General features: G+C 41.8%; 1 protein-coding gene across 10 annotated transcripts in view; it reads left to right on the top strand.

Annotated features, from left to right (window-relative positions):
* Positions 1 to 20,520, top strand: part of TMEM178A (transmembrane protein 178A) — a 248,614-nt gene extending 228,094 nt beyond the window's left edge. For 6 of the 10 annotated variants that reach the window (XM_060026765.1, XM_060026764.1, XM_060026766.1 and 3 more), the window contains 3 exons: positions 6,143 to 6,256; positions 9,034 to 9,176; positions 19,315 to 20,509. In XM_060026765.1, the coding sequence (XP_059882748.1) occupies positions 6,243 to 6,256; positions 9,034 to 9,176; positions 19,315 to 19,556 (399 nt within the window). In that variant the 5' untranslated portion in view covers positions 6,143 to 6,242 and the 3' untranslated portion in view covers positions 19,557 to 20,509. Of the gene's footprint in view, positions 1 to 6,142; positions 6,257 to 9,033; positions 9,177 to 19,314 lie in introns of all 10 variants that reach the window. The other 4 variants (XM_060026769.2, XM_060026770.2, XM_060026762.1 and 1 more) reach the window with 3 other exon arrangements.
* Positions 20,521 to 21,809: the final 1,289 nt, after the last annotated feature.

The following is a 21,809-nucleotide window of genomic DNA, read 5'->3' as shown; positions in this document are numbered from 1 at the left end:
CCGAAAGGACTTAATTTGTCTTTGGCAAATTAAGCAACTAGAGGTCTTTTCTGCTGTGATTTTTGTCAAGTTTCATTTTGACAGTTTTACATGTGTGCTGTAGGAAGCCAAAACTTAATAGCATACTTTACTCTTCGAATCTGTTTCACTTTCTGCTTTAACAGTGGAACAAGTGTTTAAGAAAAAGGAAATAAAAGAGCTAATCGCAGGCCTCTGACACTACTGCTGATCTGTCCTTTACTCCATCTTTCTCTTCCAATTCTGCCTGAAGTCTCTAATCACCTTCCAAGGGAGTAGAGCACCAGGGCTCTAGAGCATTTTCTTGCAAACTCAAGAGAGAAGCTCTGGGTTCCCTACCACACACCCAGTCTTTGGGACCTTTGGGTTACTGCTTGTTACTCTCCAGTCCAGACCTTGTCACCCTTCCCACTTCCTTTTTCTTCTCATTTCAAGTTCTTGGCAGTCTAAATTTAACTTGGGAGCCTACTGGGGAAGGAAAGGTAATTTGGTGATGTGTGCACTGCTTACCTCATTCCTGGCACACGTGTGGCGCTCTCCTGGGGGAGCAGGAGAGCACTGGGCTGGCCGGCTGCCTGCCTCCTTTCTGCTACTCTCTCTGTCCACTGGGATCACGCCTGTTCCCAGCAAGGGGCGGAGGAGGAGATGGGCTCTGAGAGTATTAGCAATGATGTCAAGGGACCACATATTTCCCTGGCACAGAAGTTGGTGGAAGGCCAGCCCCGCTGAGTCCGAGAGGAGAATTTCTCCCCAATCCAAACCCTGTCTCTAGCATTAAGTAGCTTCCGTGAGATGCAGGAAGGATGAAGCCACTAAGTCAGCCACGAGCCAATCCAGTCTCCAAATAATGTGTGTTGAAAGGTATGGATAATATACAAACAGAAGGCTCAGTTAGGTATCCGCTTTGTTTCCAAAAGAGCATATGTTTGTACTAAACTGAAAAAATTTGTTTTTCACTTCAAACTGACAGTTCACTTACTAACTGCGGTTCTCGAACTTATGGTTACCGGGGGGAAGGGTGGGGGGAGAGGGATAGATTGGGAGTTTGGGATTGACATGTACACCCTGCTATGTTTAAAATAAAATGCCTTTCCATGAAAAAAAAAAGAAAGCTGCAGTTCTCACTACCCACAGAATTAAGATGCATTTCTAAAAGCGTAAGGGTTTCTAACTTTCCTGAGTGAGCATTATACAAAGTTTGGGTAACACCATATATGTTAAAAGCTTGGTTATTGCTTTGCATTGTGGCCTTGGGCTAGTTACTTAACCTCTCTGAGCTTCAGATTTTTCTACCTGCTTAATGGAACTAATAATACCTATTTCATATTTAGCTCATAGGGGATTTTGGTGAGTATCAAATGGATTTTGTCAGTGCTTTTTTTTTTTTTGGCATCTATGAGGTGATTTCTGTGCTTTATTCTATCGATAAGGTACATTACATTAATTCATCTTCATGTGTTGAACCAACCTTACATTCCTGGCATAAATCCCATTTGGTCGTGATGTACAATCCTTTTTATATGTTGCTGAATTCACTTTGCTAGTACCTTGTTGAGGTCTTCTGAATACATATTCATAAGAAATATTTTGTAATATTCTTTTCTTGTGATACCTTTGTTTTTTGTATCAGGGCAATACTGACCTCATACAATGATGTGGGAATTGTTCCCTCCTCTTCTGTTTTTGTTTCTGTTTTTGTATTTTTTTGAAGAGTTTATGAAACATTGTTAATTTGTCTTTAAACATTTGGTAAAATTCACCAGTGAAGCTCTCTGGTCCTGGACTTTTCTTTGTGGGAATTTTTTTACTAAGTTAATTATTAACTCATTCTCTTTACTTGATATAGATCTGTTTAAATGTTCTATTTCTTCTTGAGTCAGTCTTGGTAATTTGTGTCTTTCTAGGAAGTTATCATTTAATCTGTATTATATAATTTGTTGGCATATAATTTTTTCACAGTATTCTCTTATACCACTTTTTATTTCTCTAAGACGGTTAGTAATGTCTTCTGTTTCATTCTTGATTTTAGTAACTTGAGTCTTCTCTCTTTATCTTAAATGGTCTAGATAAAGATTTGTCAATTTTATTAATGTTTTCAAAGAACCAAGTTTTGTTTTTTTAAATTTTCCTTATCTTTCTAGTCCCTACTTCATTTATTTCCACTCTAATTATGTAATCTCTCTCCTTCTGCTTTGGGTTTAGTTTGTTCTTCTCTTTTTAATTTCTTCAGGTGGAAAGTTAGGCTATTGATTTGAGACTTTCTCTTTTAATGTAGGCATTTGCAGGTATAAATTTCCCGGTAGGCACTGCTTTAGCTGCATCCTATAAATTTTCATATATTGTGATTTTGTTTTCATTAATCTCAAAGTGTTTTTAAATTTCCCTTGTGATTTGTTTTTGATGCATTGGTTGTTTAGAAGTGTGTTACTTAATTTCCACAAATTTCTGAATTTCCAAATTTTCCTTCTGTTATTGATTTCTAATTTCATTGTATTGTGGTCAGAGAACATACTTTGTATGACTTTCTTTAAATTTATTGAGATTTGTTTTATTGCCTAAAATATGCTGGGTATGCTGGGGAGTGTTCTATTTGCACTTGAAAATTATGTATATTCTGCTGTTTGGTGGAGTGGTCTATAGATGTGTGTTTTGTCTAGTTGGTTTATAGTGTTGTTCAAATCTTCTGTTTCCTTGTTGACCTTCTATCTAGTTGTTCCACCATTATTGAAAGTGGAATACTGAAGTGCCCAACTATTATTGTTGAATTCTCTATTTCTTCCTTTAATTCTGTCAGTTTTTTCAAGTATTTTGGGGCTTTGTTGGTAAGCGGATAAAATATGTTTATAGTTGTTATATCTTCTTAGTGGATTGACCTTTTTATCACTATAAAATGTCTTTCTTTGTCTCTAATAACACTTTTGGTCTTAAAGTCTATTTTGCCTGATGTTAGTATAGCTATTCTGTCTCTCTTTTGGTGACTGTTTTCATGGTATATCATTTTCCATCCTTTTGCTTCCAACCTACTTGTGTCTTTGAATCTAAAGTGTGTCTCTAGTGGACATCACATAGTTGGATCACGTTGTTTTGTCTATAATGCCAATCTCTGCTTTTGGTTGGAGTGTTTGGTCTATTTATATTTTAGTCCATTTATGTTTACCTGTGTTGTAACATTACAAATGTTCTTTGCTTCTTCATGTGGATTCAGTTACTGTCCTTTCATTCAGCCTGAAGGACTCCCTTTGGTATTTCTTGTAGGGTAGGTCTGCTAGTGACACATTCTCTCAGTTTTTGTTTAACTGGAAATGTCTTCATTTTCCCTTCATTTCTGAAGGATAGCTTTGCTGAATATAGAATTCTTGGTTGATAATCTTTCTTTCAGTGCTTTGAATATGTCATTCCACTCCCTTTGACCTCCATGTTTTCTGATGAGAAATCGTTTCTAATCTTCTGAGGAGCTCTTATACATGATACATTACTTTTTTTCTTGCCGTTTTCAAGATTCTCTGTCTTTGGCTTTCAACAGTCTGGGTGTGGATCCCTTTGAGTTTATCCTGTTTGTACTTCATCAAACTTGTTAGACGTGTAGATTCATGTTTTTCATCACATTTAGGAAGTTTTTGACAACTGTTTCTTCAAATATTCTTTTTTTCCCCTTTTCCCTCTCCTCCTTTTTGGGTCTCCCATTATACTCCTCAGACTGGATAATCTCAATTGATCTATCTTCAAGTTTGCTGATTCTTTTTTCGGCCTGCTCAAAATTTTGTTGAGCCCCTCTAGTAAATTTTTAAATTTCCATTTTTATACTTTTCAACTTCAGAATTTCTATTTGGTTTTTTTTTTTTCTGTCTCTTTTCATACTTTCCATCACTTTACTGATATTCTCTATTTGGTGAGACATCATTCTCACACTTGTCTTTAGTTCCTTGGACATGGTTTCCTTTAGTTCTTTGAACATATTTAAAACAGTTGATATAAAGTCTTGGGTAGGGACTTCCCTGGTGGTCCGTAGTTGAGACTCCGTGCTTCCACTGCAGGGGGTGCAGGTTCGATCCCTGGTCGGGGAACTAAGATTCCACATGCCGCGCGGAAAGTCTTGGTTAGGTAAATCCAATGTCTGGGCTTCTTTAGTGACAGTTTCTATGGACTGACATTTTTCTTCTATGTAGGAGCCTTTTTCTGTGTATGTTTTATACTTTTTAATTGAAACTGGACATTTAAAATAATATAGCAACTCTGGAATTTAGATTCTCCCTCCTCCTCAGGGTTTGTTATTGTTTTTGTGTTGTTGTTTGTTCCTTTAGTGACTCTACTGAACTAATTCTGTAAAGTCTGTATCCTTTGTCATATGTGGGCCCTGAAGCCTCTGCTTGGCTAGCTTAGTGGGATGCTAATGACTGGACAGAAGTGTTCTTAACTGCCTGGAACCAATAAGTCCCCCAGTCTTTGCCAGTGGGCTCTGTGTGTGTGTTGGGGCATGTGTTCAACTCCACTTTAACCTTCACTTCCTGCTTACACAGAGCCCCAAGGTTAGCCCGAGGATGAGTATCAAGTGGAATGACAGTTTTGAAAAACACAAATGAGAGCTATTATTGCAGTCTGTTATCTTCTGTTATTCTCAGACCAGGTCATTTGCTCTTTGTAAGCACAGGCATTTTCTGACTTATAAACACGTAACTTATATGTAAACACCGAACTTATATGCCTTAGACCTCACAACCACCGCCAGGGGCCTATGTTGAAAAAACAAAGAGAAAAATAGAAAGAGCTGTGAGCTTTTAGAGAATCTGTGGTTTCATAAGGGAAAAAAAAAAAAGCTTCCAAAAAAGCAGAGATAGTCTTGGGTAGTTTCTTAGCTGCCTGCATCCGCATTACTTGGGATGTTTTGTTAAAACTCAGGTTCCTGGCTCCATCCCATATCTTTTGAGTCAGAGTATCTTGGGTTGGGTCCAGGAGTCTACATTTTAAACTAGCTCCCCAGGTGATTCTTATGCATACTGATGATTGAGAAACAAGGGAGGTGATCCTGTAGGTGCCTTCCCATCAGGGACTAAGTGGCTCATGATGTCAACTGTGCTCAAATACTAATCTCCCCTTTCAATGACTGAGTTTTTAAAAATTTCACTTTTTTAATTACATTTACTCAAATTCCACCAATTAGAGATTTATTGGCATCTATGAGAATATTTTTTAACAGCTGCCGGAGCGAAAAGATTAACATTTACTCACAGCTCTTTTAAAATTAATCTAATCAGATTGCATTTATCCAAACAGCTGGCCAAGGTGATTTACAAGGAAAGAAGGAAGTTTTGTTTCATTTTAATTTGACAGGAAGATAGATACTTTCGTGGGATTCAGAAGACTTTAGGGGAAAAATAGGCCTGTGTTAATTTATGCAATAAAAGCATGGATTGAGAGGGAAGGTAGGAAAAGATACTAGATAAAGCAGTGGATACTTGCCCATTTCAAAATATTGTGCATACAACCAGGAAAGGGAGGAAAAAATTTCTTTCTCCTTTCTACTTTTAATATTACCCGTTGTCTTAGAACCTAGAATTCAGATCAGTAAAATGTGTATTAAGGAATTATATCAGCTGCTGCAGGGCTACTTAGGCTCTCGTGGGCTGTCTAGAGACCTAATCACTATTTAAACCACTACGTAGAAGGCTCTTTATTGAAAAATGTCTTCTGGTTTCCAAATAACACACTTCCTGATATACTTTTTGATTCAGCCCATTTGACAGTTTGAGGTTGGATCAAATTTGGATGCGTGAAATTTATGTGTTCAAATTCCAAGCTGATTTCTCCCAATCATCTGTATACTTTTAGGCCATTTCTCCTTGAGGAGTTTTGTGTTTAGTTCATACAAATTCAACATTGAAAAAATAATCAGGGGAGTTTAGATTCTTATCAAATTTAATACATTCAAAAATGAAACATGATTTAAAAAATTATTTCACGTTTTGGGTCTTTACTACTCTGACTTGTCTCTATTAATGAGAGTAATCAAGAGATTCCTATCCCCTGCCCCTTCAACCCAGTTTAGGATGCATTGTCCTGCCTTCAGTTTCCAGAATTCTATTACAAATGCATGGACTAGTAAATCACATTTCTTATTTCCTTCAAGGTATTGCACAGCGATGTACAGCTATCAAGTACCACTTTTCTCAGCCGATACGCTTACGAAACATTCCTTTCAATTTGACCAAGACAATCCAGCAAGATGAATGGCACCTGCTTCGTGAGTATTTCTGGGAAAGGGTAAGAGAGGGTCAGAGAGGAAATGGTGTCTTTCTGAACAAAAAGCCTTCCCACCAGCCCTTTCAGATTTGGACTGAAAGATGCTGTGCTGATCCTGCGTGGGCCTCTGGGCCCCATCCGACTTGGTCAGAGACTCAGAGAGTCATTTCACTCTGCCATGGTCACAACTTGTTTGCAGATCAGATGCGTGAGAGTCAGGCGTGGGGCTTTGTGAGACAGTGCCGCGAGCGTGTCTGTCCTTGTGGCATCGGTATACAAGCCACCTCCTGAGAGCAGTCTTTACCAAACCATGTGGTACAAGGCCCTGATCTGGCGCTTATCTTAGTAAACCAAGGAGACTATACCTTAGGTGTGTTATTTTAGTTTTCTTTATCCAATATTCATTTTAGTTACTGTGTCTATCTCAGACCTTGGTACTTCTGCTAAAATATCTTTATAAGTATATGTTGTAATTTTCTCAGAAGGTGTCTGTTATCTCCACATCCCGATGGCAGGAACTATCTTTTTTACCATCAGGAAAATGTGAAACTGTAGAAAGAATTGTGCAGTGTGACACCAAAGAGGACTGATATTTACCTGAAAACTGTCGATTCATGTTGCCTAGGGATAGATAATTCAGAAAAGCAAAAAACTAGGCCTAATTCTTTTTAGTGTTTACCCTAATGAGAGGTTGACATTGTCATTTCCAATGCAATCAACGCAAGGACTTCAGTGATCTTGTTTGGTGACCAAAGTCACTACAGGAAGCCAAGTAGAGTTTCATTTTGTAAAGTCAAGTCTCTCTACAGATCAAAGGGCTCTATTTTGCATCTCAAAGATGTAAATGGAAGCTCTTAAGATACTGCCCACAGCAGTGGTGTAATGTTATAAATGTTATGATCGGCAAATTTAGGACTTGGAAAGTCATTGGCTAAAATGTGGCTTATTTCTGAGTAGTATCACTTCCTGAAAATTTTCTCTTGCTGGCTGATCTTAATGGTCATTTCTCAGCAGATCTTAGTTAGAGCCTTATCTAAGTCTTCTTACATCTTCATTCTTTATGAGTATGTTTGGAGTTCTTTGCCTTAATCATCTATGCAGAAAGCCACACAGTCACTGGTTTTCGGCAAGAAAAGATCATCACAGGGTCCTGAAAAAGAGCCTTATCTCTTTACTCTAAGAGTTTGTACCCTGTTACTGCCCAGCAAGACAGTACTGAGCATCCTCCTCTTAATTCTCTCTGAGGTTCTCATGGAAAGATGCTTTCAGCAGGCTCAGGCATGGCTTTTTCCAAGAAAGTCACACTTGGTGATCTGTACCATGTTTACCAGATAAGCTTAGCATATCCCGTACTAAGGCAAATCCCATGTGGATTATATCTGAACCTTGTGCCTTTTAACGGCCATAGAAAATAAAACTCGAACCACAGGGAGTTTAGGAGGTTGTGAGAAAATGGTGACTGAGCTATGATTACACTGGATGTCTCAAAACGACTTACACCTTAATATTAAACAGCCCCTTTAAATGATCAGTGCCCGTGACCCCTAGCTCTGTGATGGTCTACACTGCCCCTTCTAGGCTGCAATGCCCTGCTTCAGTTTAGATGCTCTGAGCTAGAAATGAAAAATCCCTTGGAAAGAAAGGGATGGACCATGTGTGACAAGGGCAAGACTGAAAGCTACCGTGATCCACCCTGTATACATCATCCTGAGTTGCCAGAGGCCACAGGAACACACAGTGAGGTGGGGGCTGCCTGGGCACCTTCGCAGAGCAGCCCACGCTCACACAGCGGGGTGTGCCTCTAGTCTTGGTTCCATGTGTGTGCAGGAGTGCATGGTCCACCTTGCCTAGACCTGTTCACTGGCTTCAGCGGCAGACTTATGTTTGGGATCTGTTGCTCTAAGAAGGATCAGAGAAATTTAGCTCACGATTTTTAAAATTAGCTTCATTCAAAAAAAAGAGGGAGAGAAATAGAAAGAAACAGCAAAATAGCAGGAGGGTGGGCAACTGGAGTGGAAGTGTACCCATACATCTAGCCAGTCCGTCTCTTGCTTTGGCCTAGAAGGTGGGCCAGGGCCTGGGTTCCTGGCCCAGTGATCACAGTCGTGTTTTTGTGATAGACCAAACTTCTTGTGTGTTCAGTGGGGCTTGGCCCATGGGAACAGCCTTTTCTTAACCTGGGTACTTGGGAGCTTGGGTTGTAGGGCCTATGTTTAAGGGAAGAGGGCCTTAATGAGTAGATGTCCTATATGTGCATGTTGGGCGCTATTTCAGCTACAGTTGCCTTCACTTTCTCAAATCCTTTTTGAAAATCAGCAGGAGGAAGTATAACTTAAAAATAAAGTAATTGGCATCCTTGGTGCGCTCTTTCCCCAAAGTCAGATTAATTACAGCCACTACAGTGGTGGTGACCTATGATTCTGTTGCTCTTTGGAGGATAATAAAGATCTTTTGCAAACCTTCCTCACTCTCAGTTTACTAAGTAACTTGTTACCTCTTACCCTTGTTTACCCTGGTGTCCGCTGGTCTATTTTCTACTTGATACGGACTTCTCCATGGACTCAGGGAGGGTAGATGCTGACCCCTCGACTTGTTACACCCCATCTGTCCTCTTATGAAATACCTAGGAAGTTTATTTCCTAAATCGCCGTGGCCCTGAAGACCCTACACCTGTCCATGTAACCTATTAGTTTTCACAATGTATACGAAGCTCTTCGTTCTCGAATTTTCAATAACTCTCCTTCTTCTGCTTATTATTTTGAATGTTTGTGTTTTGAGATTAGATTTAAGAAGAATCACTGCTGGCTTCCTGGGCATGGCTGTGGCCGTCCTGCTCTGTGGCTGCATTGTGGCCATGGTCAGCTTCTTCTGGGAGGAAAGCCTGACCCAGCATGTGGCCGGACTCCTTTTCCTCATGACAGGTACGCGGAACACCTCTGACACCTCTCCCAGCAAAAGCAAAGGCCTCACTGCAGGCGGCTAGCTTCACTTTGTTATCTATCCATTAATTTTGTTTTCACTTGTGAGAAAAGCAACCAGAAGGTCATTTGGCTTTGGTGGGCAATACGGAATTTAAAGAAAACAACAGTGTTAAAAACGCAGCCCTGATTACCCCATTGTGGCCCGTTACAAGGTTAGATGGAAATGTCTTGGGTTTAATCTTCATATGTGGCAGGTCTGATTTTTCTGTCCCATTCTTTCCTATTGTGCCCCTAACCCTGGCATGGACTCTTGGCAAACATGGGCCATTGCTTCTCAGGAGCCCTCCGGGAGAGGGTAATAGCTCAGCACAGCCCATGCCTCTGGGCTGAAGGTCAACTCAAAGTCTATTTCTTAGTGATGGAGTCATTGGTGTCATTTTTACATACAAAACATTCATTCATTTCACTCCACAGATACTTTGTGAGGACTTACTATGGACCGGGCACTTCTCTACATACTAAAGACACATAATGATTAAGGCAGACAAAATCCTTCTCCCTTTCTGTTGTGGGGAGACACAAACAATAATTTGTGATAGCGATAAAAGCTGTGAGGACGGTAAAGGAGGTGGTGTAGGGGACCCTCTTCCACATAGGGAGTGCGCTGCGGGCAGAGGAAGGAACGGTGCCAAGGCCTAAGGCAGGGATGGCTTGACGTATGTGTTTCGAGCCACAGAGAGACCAATGTGGCCGGAGGGCAGGGAAGGAGAGGACAGTATCCCATGAGGTGGAGAAGCAGGCAGGGGCTTGGATTTTAATCTAAGGGTGGTGGGAACCACCAGAAGGCTTTACGCCGAGGAGTGACTTGCTGTTAAATCAGGAGATTGGAAGGGGGTGTGTGGAGACACGACTATGGTCTTTTCGATTGTCGGGTGAAGAACATTTTTGTCTAAGAAGGAGTCAGCAGCTGAGTTGATGGCTGAAATTGACTGAAGGTGGCTGCGGGGAAGAAATCTTTCCTCCCGCTTTTTCCCAGAAAATTGTGTCTGTGATTAGTGAATGCCAAGTTAACAGTTTCACAAAGTACGCTGAGCATCAGGGGTAATAGCACTCTAGATGTATAGCCGTTTTGAATAAGCTTATTCCTGCTTCTCTGGAGTTCTGTTACTCAAGCGACCACAACTGGGGTTTCTAGCACTGCTTGCTGTCATGGTCACTCACTCAAGCCCGTGTTCCCTGGAGGCGGCAGCACCCCTTGGTGACTGGCACCATTTTTTCTGTCTTTCAGGGCTGACAGGTAGGTGGTGCTTTGCCTTCTGGTTGGTCAACCAGTCAGCTCCTGTAACCCAATTAACAGACAGACGTCCTTCCTTCTTTCTAAGTCCTGTCGGCGCCTTTCCGACCCCATGAGATGGCGCTGTAACCAGCAGTGACCTGCAATAACGGATGATCATTGTAAGCGTCCCGGCAGAGCATTAAAAAAAAAAAAGTCACTTGGCCTTTGAATAATTCTTAGCAGAAAAACAACTTAGGTTTTCCAGACTTGGGTGAATACACAGAGGCTGCAGGACTGTAGCCCAGGGAGGCTAAAATTCTAGTTTCTGAGGTTTTGAAGGAGGATTTGAACCTTCAAGACCAGCCATTGGGAGGGTGCCTGCCTACAGGATTCATTAAAATCCAAAGTGTAGGGACTTCCCTGGTGGTCCAGCGGTTAAGACTCCACGCTCCCAATGCAGGGGGTCCAGGTTCGATCTCTGGTCAGGGAACTAGATCCCGCATGCCGCAATTAAGAGCCTGCGTGCAGCAGCGAAGACCCAGCACGGCCAAATAAATAAATGAATAAATATTAAAAAAAAAAATCCAGGGTGTAGAATGAACAGGTGAGGGTGTCAAAGAGTCATAGAGGCCTGTGCTGTCCAGGGGATTTCTTTAAGCTTAATGGTCATGAAATATCTCCCCCCATTTTCTTCCCTTCCTTTATTAGTTGGGCCCCCATTTTTCTAACTCTTGTCCTCATATACATCAAAGAAGTATTCACGACCCCCCAGCCCTGGAAAGGCCCCACGTAGCATCCTCAGGAAAATGAAAGGAGCTGAGGGCCAGACAAAAGCCTCAGTAGGAGTAGTTTTTAAAGGACCCTTGTAATGTGGGTAATGCATGAATAATTTAGGATGCTCTTAGATATCAAACAATTGTTGGCATGAAAATAAATCACAGGACCATAAAGTCAGGCTCAGTGAGCGTTTCTTGGGAGGCAGAGGGGCTGGTTTGGTTTTAAATGAAAGGAGGATGGGAGTTCAGTCTTGCATTGGCTCAGAGGAGAGCTAGGAGCTGAGTTTCCAAAGCCAGCCCCACCTTCCCCTGCTCAGCCCTCATTCCTGAGCCATCTGTGTAACTCTGGGCCAGACTGGCTCGGGGCTCAGCAGGATTTATCATCAAAAGCCCCTGTGCAACTGTTAAAAACAAAACAAGCAGAACAATAGCCATAGTAGCAAAAACCCATTGCAACCCCAAAACACCCTAAACTTATAAACTTGAAGTTTGATGACCAGTCCGGAAGGGTGGACAGACCTACCACATAACACTGGCTTTTTTTTTTTTTTTTGCTTTTTTTTGGAATAAAGGGAAAACCCACTTATAGATCTCACTATCTGAAAAATTAGTTGTTAAAATATTTTCCTTATCCTGGACCAAATCTTGCCCAAGTCTTTGTCTCACTAAAGACAACACCAAAAGGGAGAGAAGTGGCTGTGGTTCTAAAAGGGTAGCTCAGGGCATCCTTGCGAAGGAAATGGTCTGTGTCTGGACTGTGATGGTGGCCACATAATCTGCCCACGTGGTGACATTCCGTGGAACTAAGTGCACACACACACAAGCGAGTGAGTGCATGTAAAAGTGGTGCAATCGGAATAAGGTGGGTGGATTGTATCATCGTAAGTTTCCTGGTTGTGCTATTATACTAGAGTTGTGCAAGACGTTACTATTCGGGGAGATTGGGTGAAGGGTATACAGGATCTCACCGTGTTATCTCTTTCAACTGCATGTGAATCTACAATTATTTCAAAATAAAAATTTAAAAGAAAAAAACAACAACAGAAAAAAAGGAAAGAAAAAATGTTTGCCACCATCATCACATGGAAGGTATTGAATATTTTGTTTTCTGGGCTTCCATTTATCATCATACCGTAAGCGTTCCCGGTGGCCTTATATTGTTCTGTGTTCGGTTTGTAATAGCTTTTAATAGCTGCATGTTCTTCCATGGAGTAGATTTGCCACGTTATGTTCCCTTACTGTGGGATTTAGGGAGGTTTGTTTCATTTTTGCTACTACAAATAATCCCTTTCCTTTGTAAACACCAAGATAACTATGTTAATCCATTGCATGAGATAAATTAGCTGTAGGACCTTCCCACGTAGCAGCAGGAGATGAGAGCAAATAGGGTTAAAAGAATTGATTTTAATGAAGCAGAAGTGTCTTCAGCAGTCTTAGTCGGCATCACCCCACAGATTTTTGATGCTAAACTTAGCCTCTTCTAAGGCGCTGGCATCTTCATTCTCTACCTGAATTTATTAGCCAAACCTTCAATGAAGATCATCAGTGATGTGACAGTTTGAGATGTTAAAATGGAAACTTGGAAACAATCTCTCTCCTTAGGCCTTATTGCCTACTGACAGCTCTTGATTACCCACACGTGGAGCAGCAGGGCTGCTGACTGTCACTTCCCATCCCTAATTCCCTGGGGCCTCTCAAGGGGTCCTCCAGCAGGGCCAGGGGCACAGAGCCTCAAATGTAGCCTTTTGACCTCATGTCCTCTGAAGTTACACACACACCGTCACGGAGCCATATCCAGAGATAAGGGAATAAGACTTATGATCCAACAGTGAGGGGCTGCCCTTTACCAGACCACACTGCCTCCTGCGCTGCGAGTGAGCATTTCCATCAGCTTTAAATGAGGCATTCTATTAGATTGCTGTTGTGCTAGTATGATGATTATCATTTGTTAGGAATATAAATATTTTAAAAGGTTAATTTATTCAATGCAAGTATTTTTAAATACAATTTTTATGTCTCTGTAGTAGGGTTTTAATTACCCTTTAATATACTGGGAGTCTTAAAAATTGGATAAAGCTTGATCCTCCCTTGATGTGGGCCTCCATTCCCCTTCATAGGCTGTGCTCTGAGTGGCCACTGCCTACGAGGCAGGGCCTTCGGGTCAGTAGAGAAAGAAGAGACAGCCCAGGCTGCCCCAGCAAAGCTCAGGGACCGGTAACACCCACGCTAGGCCACCCATTGTTTTGCTTCAATACATTCAAATTAAAACAAAGACTCCTCTGTAGGTGTATTGAATTCTCTAGGGTATCCACTGATTATGATCTAAAACTACAGGTCCTTAATGCTGTATCTGAAGCCCTTGGGACCAGGTGCATTTTGGAATTCAGGATTTTTTTTTTTTTTTTTTTTTAGTTTATTTATTTTTGGCTGCCTTGGGTCTTTGTTGTTGAGCGCGGGCTTTCTCTAGTTGTGGTGAGCGGGGGCTACTCTTTGTTGTGGTGTGCGGGCTTCTCATTGCGGTGGCTTCTCTTGTTGCAGAGCATGGGCCCTAGGCGCATGGGCTCAGTAGTTGTGGCTCACGGGCTCTAGAGCGCAGGCTCAGTAGTTGTGGCGCACAGGCCTAGTTGTTCCGTGGATCTTCCCGGACCAGGGCTTGAACCTCGGTTCCCTGCACTGGCAGGTGGACCCTTGACCACGGCACCACCAGGGAAGTCCCTGGAATTCAGGATTTTTAAGTTTTATTTTAGAAAGGTAATATAGCGCATGTATTCTATATTATCTAACACCCTGAGCAGGGTCTGAAATCAAGTATACATTAACATTTCTGCAGCCAAACACATGGATATTCACACTAGGTGGGATCAGTAAGGACTCTAAATAGCCTATGTCACGTCAGGCCAGATTTGCCGGTCGGTGAGATTGCTGCAATCTTTGGGAAAAAGATCAGATGCTTTTCAGATTTAGTTAATTGCAGATTGTGGGTCTTGTATTTGATTTTTTTAAAAAGTGTTTTCTGTCTCTATTAGTCCTGCCCAGTCATTTAGTTAAGGCAACTTAGCAATGGCTTTTTGAGCAATCTGTGTGAAAATTAGCTTGAGGCGGTTTTTTTCTGGAATTGCAAAGAGGCCAGAATGATGGGCAGGCCGTCTTTTGAAGGAGTGAAAAAAAAAAAAAAATCAATGTTTATGTCTGTGGGTGTTGCAGCTATGTTTATCAAGCAGGCTAACCAGGGTGAAGCAACTTCCACTCCTTTCCGCCTTTCAAGCACATCAAAAGAGGATGGTCAAAAGAGTGGGCCGTTACCCTAACTACACCCTACCAGCTGGCCATAGGCACCATGAAGTTTAGGGAAGGAAATTAGGTTGATGATCTGGGATGGCAGCATACATTTATTTCTCTTCTGATCCAGAAATATCCTTTCCGGTCTTGTAATTCTGTGATATCACTGTATCTTCTAATGAGGAACTTTGGCGGAACACCTTTTAATATTTTATAAGAAAAGTCGCCGCGTACAGCGCTCTTCAGAACAAGTAGTTACTCACCCTTTTGAAGATGCTACCAGCGGTAGCCAGGACTGAGTTTGGGACTTATAAACCCCTCTCCCCTGGCGCCACCAGCTGGGCTGAAGAGTATCAGTGGTGGTAGCCCAAGGGAACTCCTGGCTGGTCAGGGGAGAAGGGAAAGGGAAGGAAATGTCTAAGAGAAGAAGGGAGGAGAGGTGACCTCTCTCCTCGTGGCTTTTCAGGAATGACCATTAGATTTTGAACTTTTGAAATGCAAGGCTGGTACCTTATCTTTCCATGCCCTCATCCCATATCTTGCATTAACTAGATTGCTACTGACAAGAAAGCAACATTATCGGAAATAACTTGCCATCTAGGTAAATCCTACAGGAGGTGATTTAGGATGAACTGATTCTTAGGTGTGTAGAACTCACTGTATTGCAGAACTCAGTTTTCTTAAGCAGGTTTTGCACACTCCGTGTCCTCAGTGCTATTAGGCTCCATGTGGAACTTACAGGAAGTCCAGGGGTCTCTACTCCTTTTCCCTGACATGCATGCTGGAAAGTGAGTGGAAAGAACACTTGGGGTTCCTGATCACATCAGCGTCAAAGCAATGATGGCTGTGACCATCAAGAACTTATTCAACTTAACTACCTCTAACATAATCAGAACTGGGTCTGGAACATAGTAGATGCTTATAAATAATTCTTGAATAACTGATTAAATAACACTTAAAATAGTAAAATCTTGCTTAGGCCTGTAAAAGGGATGGAAATATACTTCATACATTGACCATACACACAAACTCTCTCTCTCTCTCTCTCTCTCTCTCTCTCTCTCTCTCTCTCTCTCACACACGCACGCGCGCACGCACGCACGCACGCACGCACAATGTTATCGGCTGAATTGTGTGCCCGCTCTGCAGCCCTGCCATTCATATGTTGAAGTTCTAGCCCCCGAGAACCTCAGAATGTGACTGTATTTGGAGACAGGGTCTTTAAAGAGGTGATTAAACTAACTAAATAAGGTCATTAGGGTAGGGCCATAATCCAGTACGATTGGTGTCCTCATAAAGAAGAGGAAACTTGGGCACAGATAGTTACAGAGGGAAGACTGAAGGCACAGGGAGAAGACCAGCATCTTTAAGCTAAAGAGGGAGGCCTTGGAAGAGACCAGCCCTGCTGGGACCTTGATCTCAGAGTTTTAGTCTCCAGAATTGTGATAAAGTAAATTTCTGTTGTTTCAGCCATCCAGTCTGCTGCTACTTTGTTAAGGCAGCCCGAGCAAACTAATACACATGAGGACTGTAAGACATGCATATGGAACTAAAATAGAATTCCGCAGGATCAAAACTGACCTATGACTACTAATCTAGCTACATCAAAGATGTCTTCATCCTTTAAACACTTTTCCTTAGTGTCTTCAAAGTTAGAAGGGTTTTTCTTTCCCCTTATTAAGATATCTTGAACAGGTTAGGCCTCTTTTACAAAAGCTAGTTGCCTACATTGGAAACACTGCTTTGTCTCCTCTCGCTACATTTCTCTGTAATAATCAAACAGTCCTGCCCATCCCACAGATAACAGCTGTGGCAGCTATGCGTTTGCAAACTTCCTTAGATATGTGAGGGTCCAGAAAGGGGAAATTCTTAGATATGCTCTTTGGTTCATCTTTGCTTTTCTCTCACTCAGAACTACTTCAGGAGCATCTTGGAGGGAGAAAAAATATCCTTGGAGAGCAGTCTCTGGGGACATTTGTGGGAAGGGGAGGGGCAGACATCAGGCATATTTATGGGCTCACGTAACCTCCTCCACCCCTCCATCTCAGCTGAGTGAGTAAAGGCAGAAGGAAATAAAGCAGGTTTTCCTCAAGGTTTGGCGATGCCCTAATCCTAAAATAACTTAAGTGGCACAGAGATGTATATAATATTTCAAGATAAAATAAATACAAATAAGGGATACAAATAAGACAAAGGAGCAATCAGGTTTGTAGGGCAAGATGAATCCAAGGGTGAGATTAGTAGCCAAAAAGCATGCCATGAAGTCCCCAGTTTTTGCCCCTGGGGGGCCACTAATTTAGCTTTAGGGGAGTTTCAGCTCTCTGGCAACTCGGTCAAAAAAAGACATTCTATTAGTGACATCATTCACAGTGTCCATGAGGTAAGCACAAACTAAGTGCCCTGGGAAAGCACAACTACTCATCCTGAGGTTGAATCCTCAGGTTAGGTTTTAGGTTTTTCTTATCTTTTTCTATTCAGCATGAACTGGTGTTGTTATGCTAAAATTCATTTCACCAAAAGCAATTTTATGGAGTTGGCAGGGGAGAGGTGCTAATAAAATCAATGTTTAGTATAAAACCAAAGAGTATGTGCAGAAAGAAAAATCCATGACATTCAAGTTTTTATTTAGCTGCATAATACCGAGTACTAGATTTACTAGGAAATTTTGGGAAATGTCCTCGCTCAATGCCATATTACGGAATAACAGAGTCACAGAAATTTGCCACTGCAAGGGACTTGAGGAACCAAATCCCCCAGTTTTTTTTCCCCCTAGATGAAGCTCAGAGAGATTAGGTAATTTCAAGGTCACACAGTGATTAGATGTAGAGCTGGGGACCAGAATACATATTCCCTGCATCCCAGCCCAATGCATTTGGACACGAAAGTATGCTTAAGAGTCCTAGTTTGAATTCAAGCTTTCAGAGGTCATTAAAACGATGTTACTTGTAAACAGCTTCACTTTCAGGTATTCAGCTGTGTGCAGACAGTTAAATGCAGAAGAGTTGTTTTTCCTGTGAACAGGTTATTCTGTTATTCTGTTTTACCTCTTGATACTCCAGAGATCACATTTTTCTAACTGCCTTACTACCAGCATTCATTAGAAGGACCTTGTTATATATAAACACCGTCTTTGTTTTGGCCAGTGGAAGCATTCATGTAGATGTAAGAACATTTGCTGTTCATAAGGTTTGAAAAAAGCAGAGTATTCTGTTTTTGACCGTGCCATTCCTTCATGAAAGAATTATTTCCATCATGATCGTCCTTTGGAGAACTCAAAAAATGATGTGTTTACCATAACAATTTGGAGCAAGAAAACAAGATTTTATCCTTTTTAGAAAAACAGAATCACTTTAGAGTCTAAAAGTAGAATTAGGCAAAGAGTAGGAGAGATCAAATCACCTCAGATCAAGTGTCCTTTTAATTTAAAACATTTCTAAATGCACACTTGGAAAGGGATTCAGGCAATGTGTTCTTATGTGATTTGAGTGCAGGCAGAATTCTAGCACTTAAAAATGACGTTAAGGAAAAAAATGACATTAAGGTGATCCTTATTTCCTCCCAGTTGCTGCCTGCTCTGAGTTTGTTTTTCTGCTAGTGTTTCTGATCCCCAAAGCTCTATTAAAAAGGGGTGTGGCGATCTGTTACTTTTAGCCCTCTCCTTTCGGTTCCCAATTCTGTGTCTCTGTTTCCTATGGAGATGCTGTATAGGTCCCTAAGGCTACCAAAGCAATTTGTCAGCAAATGGTTGTAACCTCCATTGTACACAGGGATAAACCAAAGTATGAAAAAGACATGTGTAGAACTCGGAACCGAATGGAACATTCTGATACTTGACTGGGTGCCAGTTTTTGTATTGATTACCCACCTTCAGCTCAGCAACTGCCTCACTGTGATCCCATGCCCCCCCCCCACAAAAGGAGCAGCCTTGGGGGTCCACTGTGATGAAATAGAAGCATCTACATCCTTGAGTAGTAAAAATCCTGTGTTTGGGGCTTTTGAAGCATTTTTATCAGAATGCTGATTTTAGTGTTCTGAAAGGACAATTATATATAACGTGTTGGTATAAAAAAGTAAAATTTGGGGTCTGTTCATTTTCCTTAGGCTACCTAAATTACCTGCTTTCTGAGTGGTTGAATTATAGATCCCCTATATATGATGTCAGCTATTTTACGACAATTCCAACATCCTGGATTTAATTTATATTATTTAAAATCTTTTTATCCATTCATTATAAAAAAAAGTGATTTTTGAGGCCCTAGAATGTGCCAGGCTCTGTGCCTTAAAAAAAACTTGTAAAAATTCATTTAAGATATTATCAGGCAACATGATAAATACTAATGATAATGGTAATTGAAAAAGAAAGACTTGGTATGATGATTGCAACTATCTAAAACTGTGTCAACTCAGGTGTAGAACAAAGGGAAATGAAAATGGTTTGTATTAGGTTTGCGTGATTATTTTTTTCCTTAAAAATAATTAAAATTTCTACTACGTTGTTTTTAAGAATAAAAAAAATTCATGTATACATACCCATTTAATTGAGATAATTCTGAATAATTCAAGTTATCAGCATTTTCCCATCTTTTTCACTCCTATATCTCCAGAACCTAGCATACAGTCTGGCACATAAAGGTTTTGCCAATGTTTGTTGAATGAAGTAACTCAACTGAAAGAATTGTCCATCCTTTATCCGTTTGGATTCATCATCTCATCTGTTGATCTGATGTTCACGAAGGCCTGTCTGGCATTTGCCTTGTAGCAGGCAAAACCGTAACCCATCACCCTGCTCTCTTTGTATTATTTATAGGAATATTTTGCACCATTTCCCTCTGCACTTACGCCGCCAGCATCTCCTATGATCTGAACCGGGTCCCGAAGCTCATTTATAGCCTGCCTGATGATGTGGAACATGGCTACAGCTGGTCTATCTTTTGTGCCTGGTGCAGTTTAGGCTTTATTGTGGCAGCTGGAGGTCTCTGCATCGCTTACCCATTTATTAGCCGGACCAAGATTGCACATCTAAAGTCTGGCAGGGACTCCACGGTATGACTGTCCATACTCAAGTCCACTGCTTGGTGGCCCGTCCACAGCGCGGACGAACCTTGAAGGGGACGGAGCAGAGCCTGAGTCAGGATCCCAAGCACAAAATCGGTCTTGTACATTCCAGCCTGTTGCCTGCCAGCCCCTTCTGGATGACTGATGTCAAATCATGCAGAACCTCCATCCTTTCTAAGGACAAGACTACTGTGGATTCAAGTGCTTTAATGACTATTTATGCTTTGACGGCGAGGAGTAGGGAGCAGAGCCGTGGAACATTTCTGGGTTCAGAAAAAGAGGAAACCGCAATGGAAAAATTTGTATGATTGCCATTTATTTCAGAGAGTTTGTACATAACAATTACCCGAGAGTCATTTCTATTTGCAAAAGGATTCATGACAAAGCGAGTATAATTTTCTTGTCATTGTACCATGCTTGTTAAATTTAATGCAGCACCTTCAGAACTTGTCCTAGTGGTGTCTTGTTGTGTCAGCACCAAACATTTGTGCATTATTTGTGGATGTTTTTTGTCACAGGGAGATTCTTCTGTTGCCTTATTTATTTTTAATTGAAGTCTCTTCTCCATCTTTGTACTGGAATCAAAATCATAAGAGAAACAGATCAACCCTGGAAGAGCTAACCTGTAATGCTATGCAGTATTGTGGGAAGTCATATCTGTCGTTCGACCTGTCTCTTTACGTTAACTGGATTTCTGCATTAAATGACTGCCCCCTTGTTAATCTGGGTGTGTTTTCCTGTCTTTCAGCCGTGGCAGTAGGTCTCCCTAGCCATTCGGACAGGTGAGAACTCTTTGTTTTTAAGAGACTTGCTTCATCTCAATTAGGTTGGTCATTTTTATTTATCATTTGTAGCAATCACACACATACTCTTGACAATCGAGATCATTTTCCAAGCTTCTTTTAAAACCTTACCATAGTATTTTGAGTTTTCTTCTCTCCCTCTTCGTCTGTGTTTACCATCTGCCTGGTATTTAGCCACTGATAAGGATTCAGTCTCTGGCCGTATCCTTGGACCTCCTACCCCAGTGGGTTTCAGCCTTGGCTGCACATCCGATCACCTGGTTAATCATCTTCACCTGTGCCTGAACTGGGCCCCACCCCAGACCAATTGACTTAGAATGTCTGCAGCTGGGCCTGGGCTTGAGTATTTTTCAAAAAAAAAAATCTCATAATTCTGCTATTCATTTGGGATTTAGAGCCACTGTACTGGGCCAGAGCTACAGTTATCTCCTTGATAGCTAATATTTACTTAGCACTTACTGTGTGCCAGTAACGGGGCTCTGTTTTTTCCAGGTATAATTGCATTTAATCCTCTCAAAAGCTCTATGAGGTAGTGTTGGGCTGCACCCTGCAGGCCTGCAAGCCTTGTGGATGCCCGGCCTCAAGACCAAAGAAAGAGCCCAGAGACAGCGACAGAGACATCAATTGTTTACTGGATAGGGGATCTTACACATCTGAAGCAAAAGGTCCTGGAGGGACACCCCACCATAGACGGCAGGCAGGACGTGGCAGCACTCTGCTACCTGGGGGAGAAGGAGGAATTCCCCCATTTATAGGGGGAATTGATGTCAGGTTGGCTCATCAGTTACCAAGGAAACCAGCAGCCCCTCAGGTTAAGACTATCACGAGGGCATTTGTTTCACTTTAATAAACTAGCAGGTGGAGCCCTTCTGGCCTAAGGGTCAGGAGGCGAGCACATTCCTGTGAGAAGGGTGTAGGTGAAGCAGGGACTGGTTGAGTTGAGCAGAGAATGTACAAAGAGCAAGAGAAGAACCATCTGGGGCGGCCTGACCATACAGGTAGGTAACTCTTCTTCCATTTTACTGATAATGAAGCTGAAGGGCAGACTCAGAACATTTGCTTCATTTTTTTCGACGCGTGGGTGTAGGACAAAATTAAAACCCTTCCATGGTATTTCTTTATCTTTAAATGGAAGGGTGGGCACTAGCTAACTTCTACGCTTTTCCTTTTAACTCCATCATTATCCTGTATTGTACGCACGAGAAAGATGATCTGTAAAAGAGGGAAGGTGCTACACCAGAAGTATAACAGTGCTTCAGACTTTAATCTAATAAAAAATGTTTTTTTCCGGGTTTCCCTGGTGGCGCAGTGGTTGAGAGTCCGCCTACCGATGCCGGGGACACGGGTTCGTGCTCTGGTCCAGGAGGATCCCACACGCCGCGGAGCGGCTGGGCCCGTGAGCCATGGCCGCTGAGCCTGTGCGTTCGGAGCCTGTGCTCCGCAG

The sequence above is a fragment of the Delphinus delphis genome, chromosome 12, assembly GCF_949987515.2.
Source record: "Delphinus delphis chromosome 12, mDelDel1.2, whole genome shotgun sequence".
Lineage (NCBI taxonomy): Eukaryota > Metazoa > Chordata > Mammalia > Artiodactyla > Delphinidae > Delphinus > Delphinus delphis.
The sequence above is the reverse complement of the archived record's forward strand: the minus strand, read 5'-3'. Positions and strand labels throughout refer to the sequence as shown.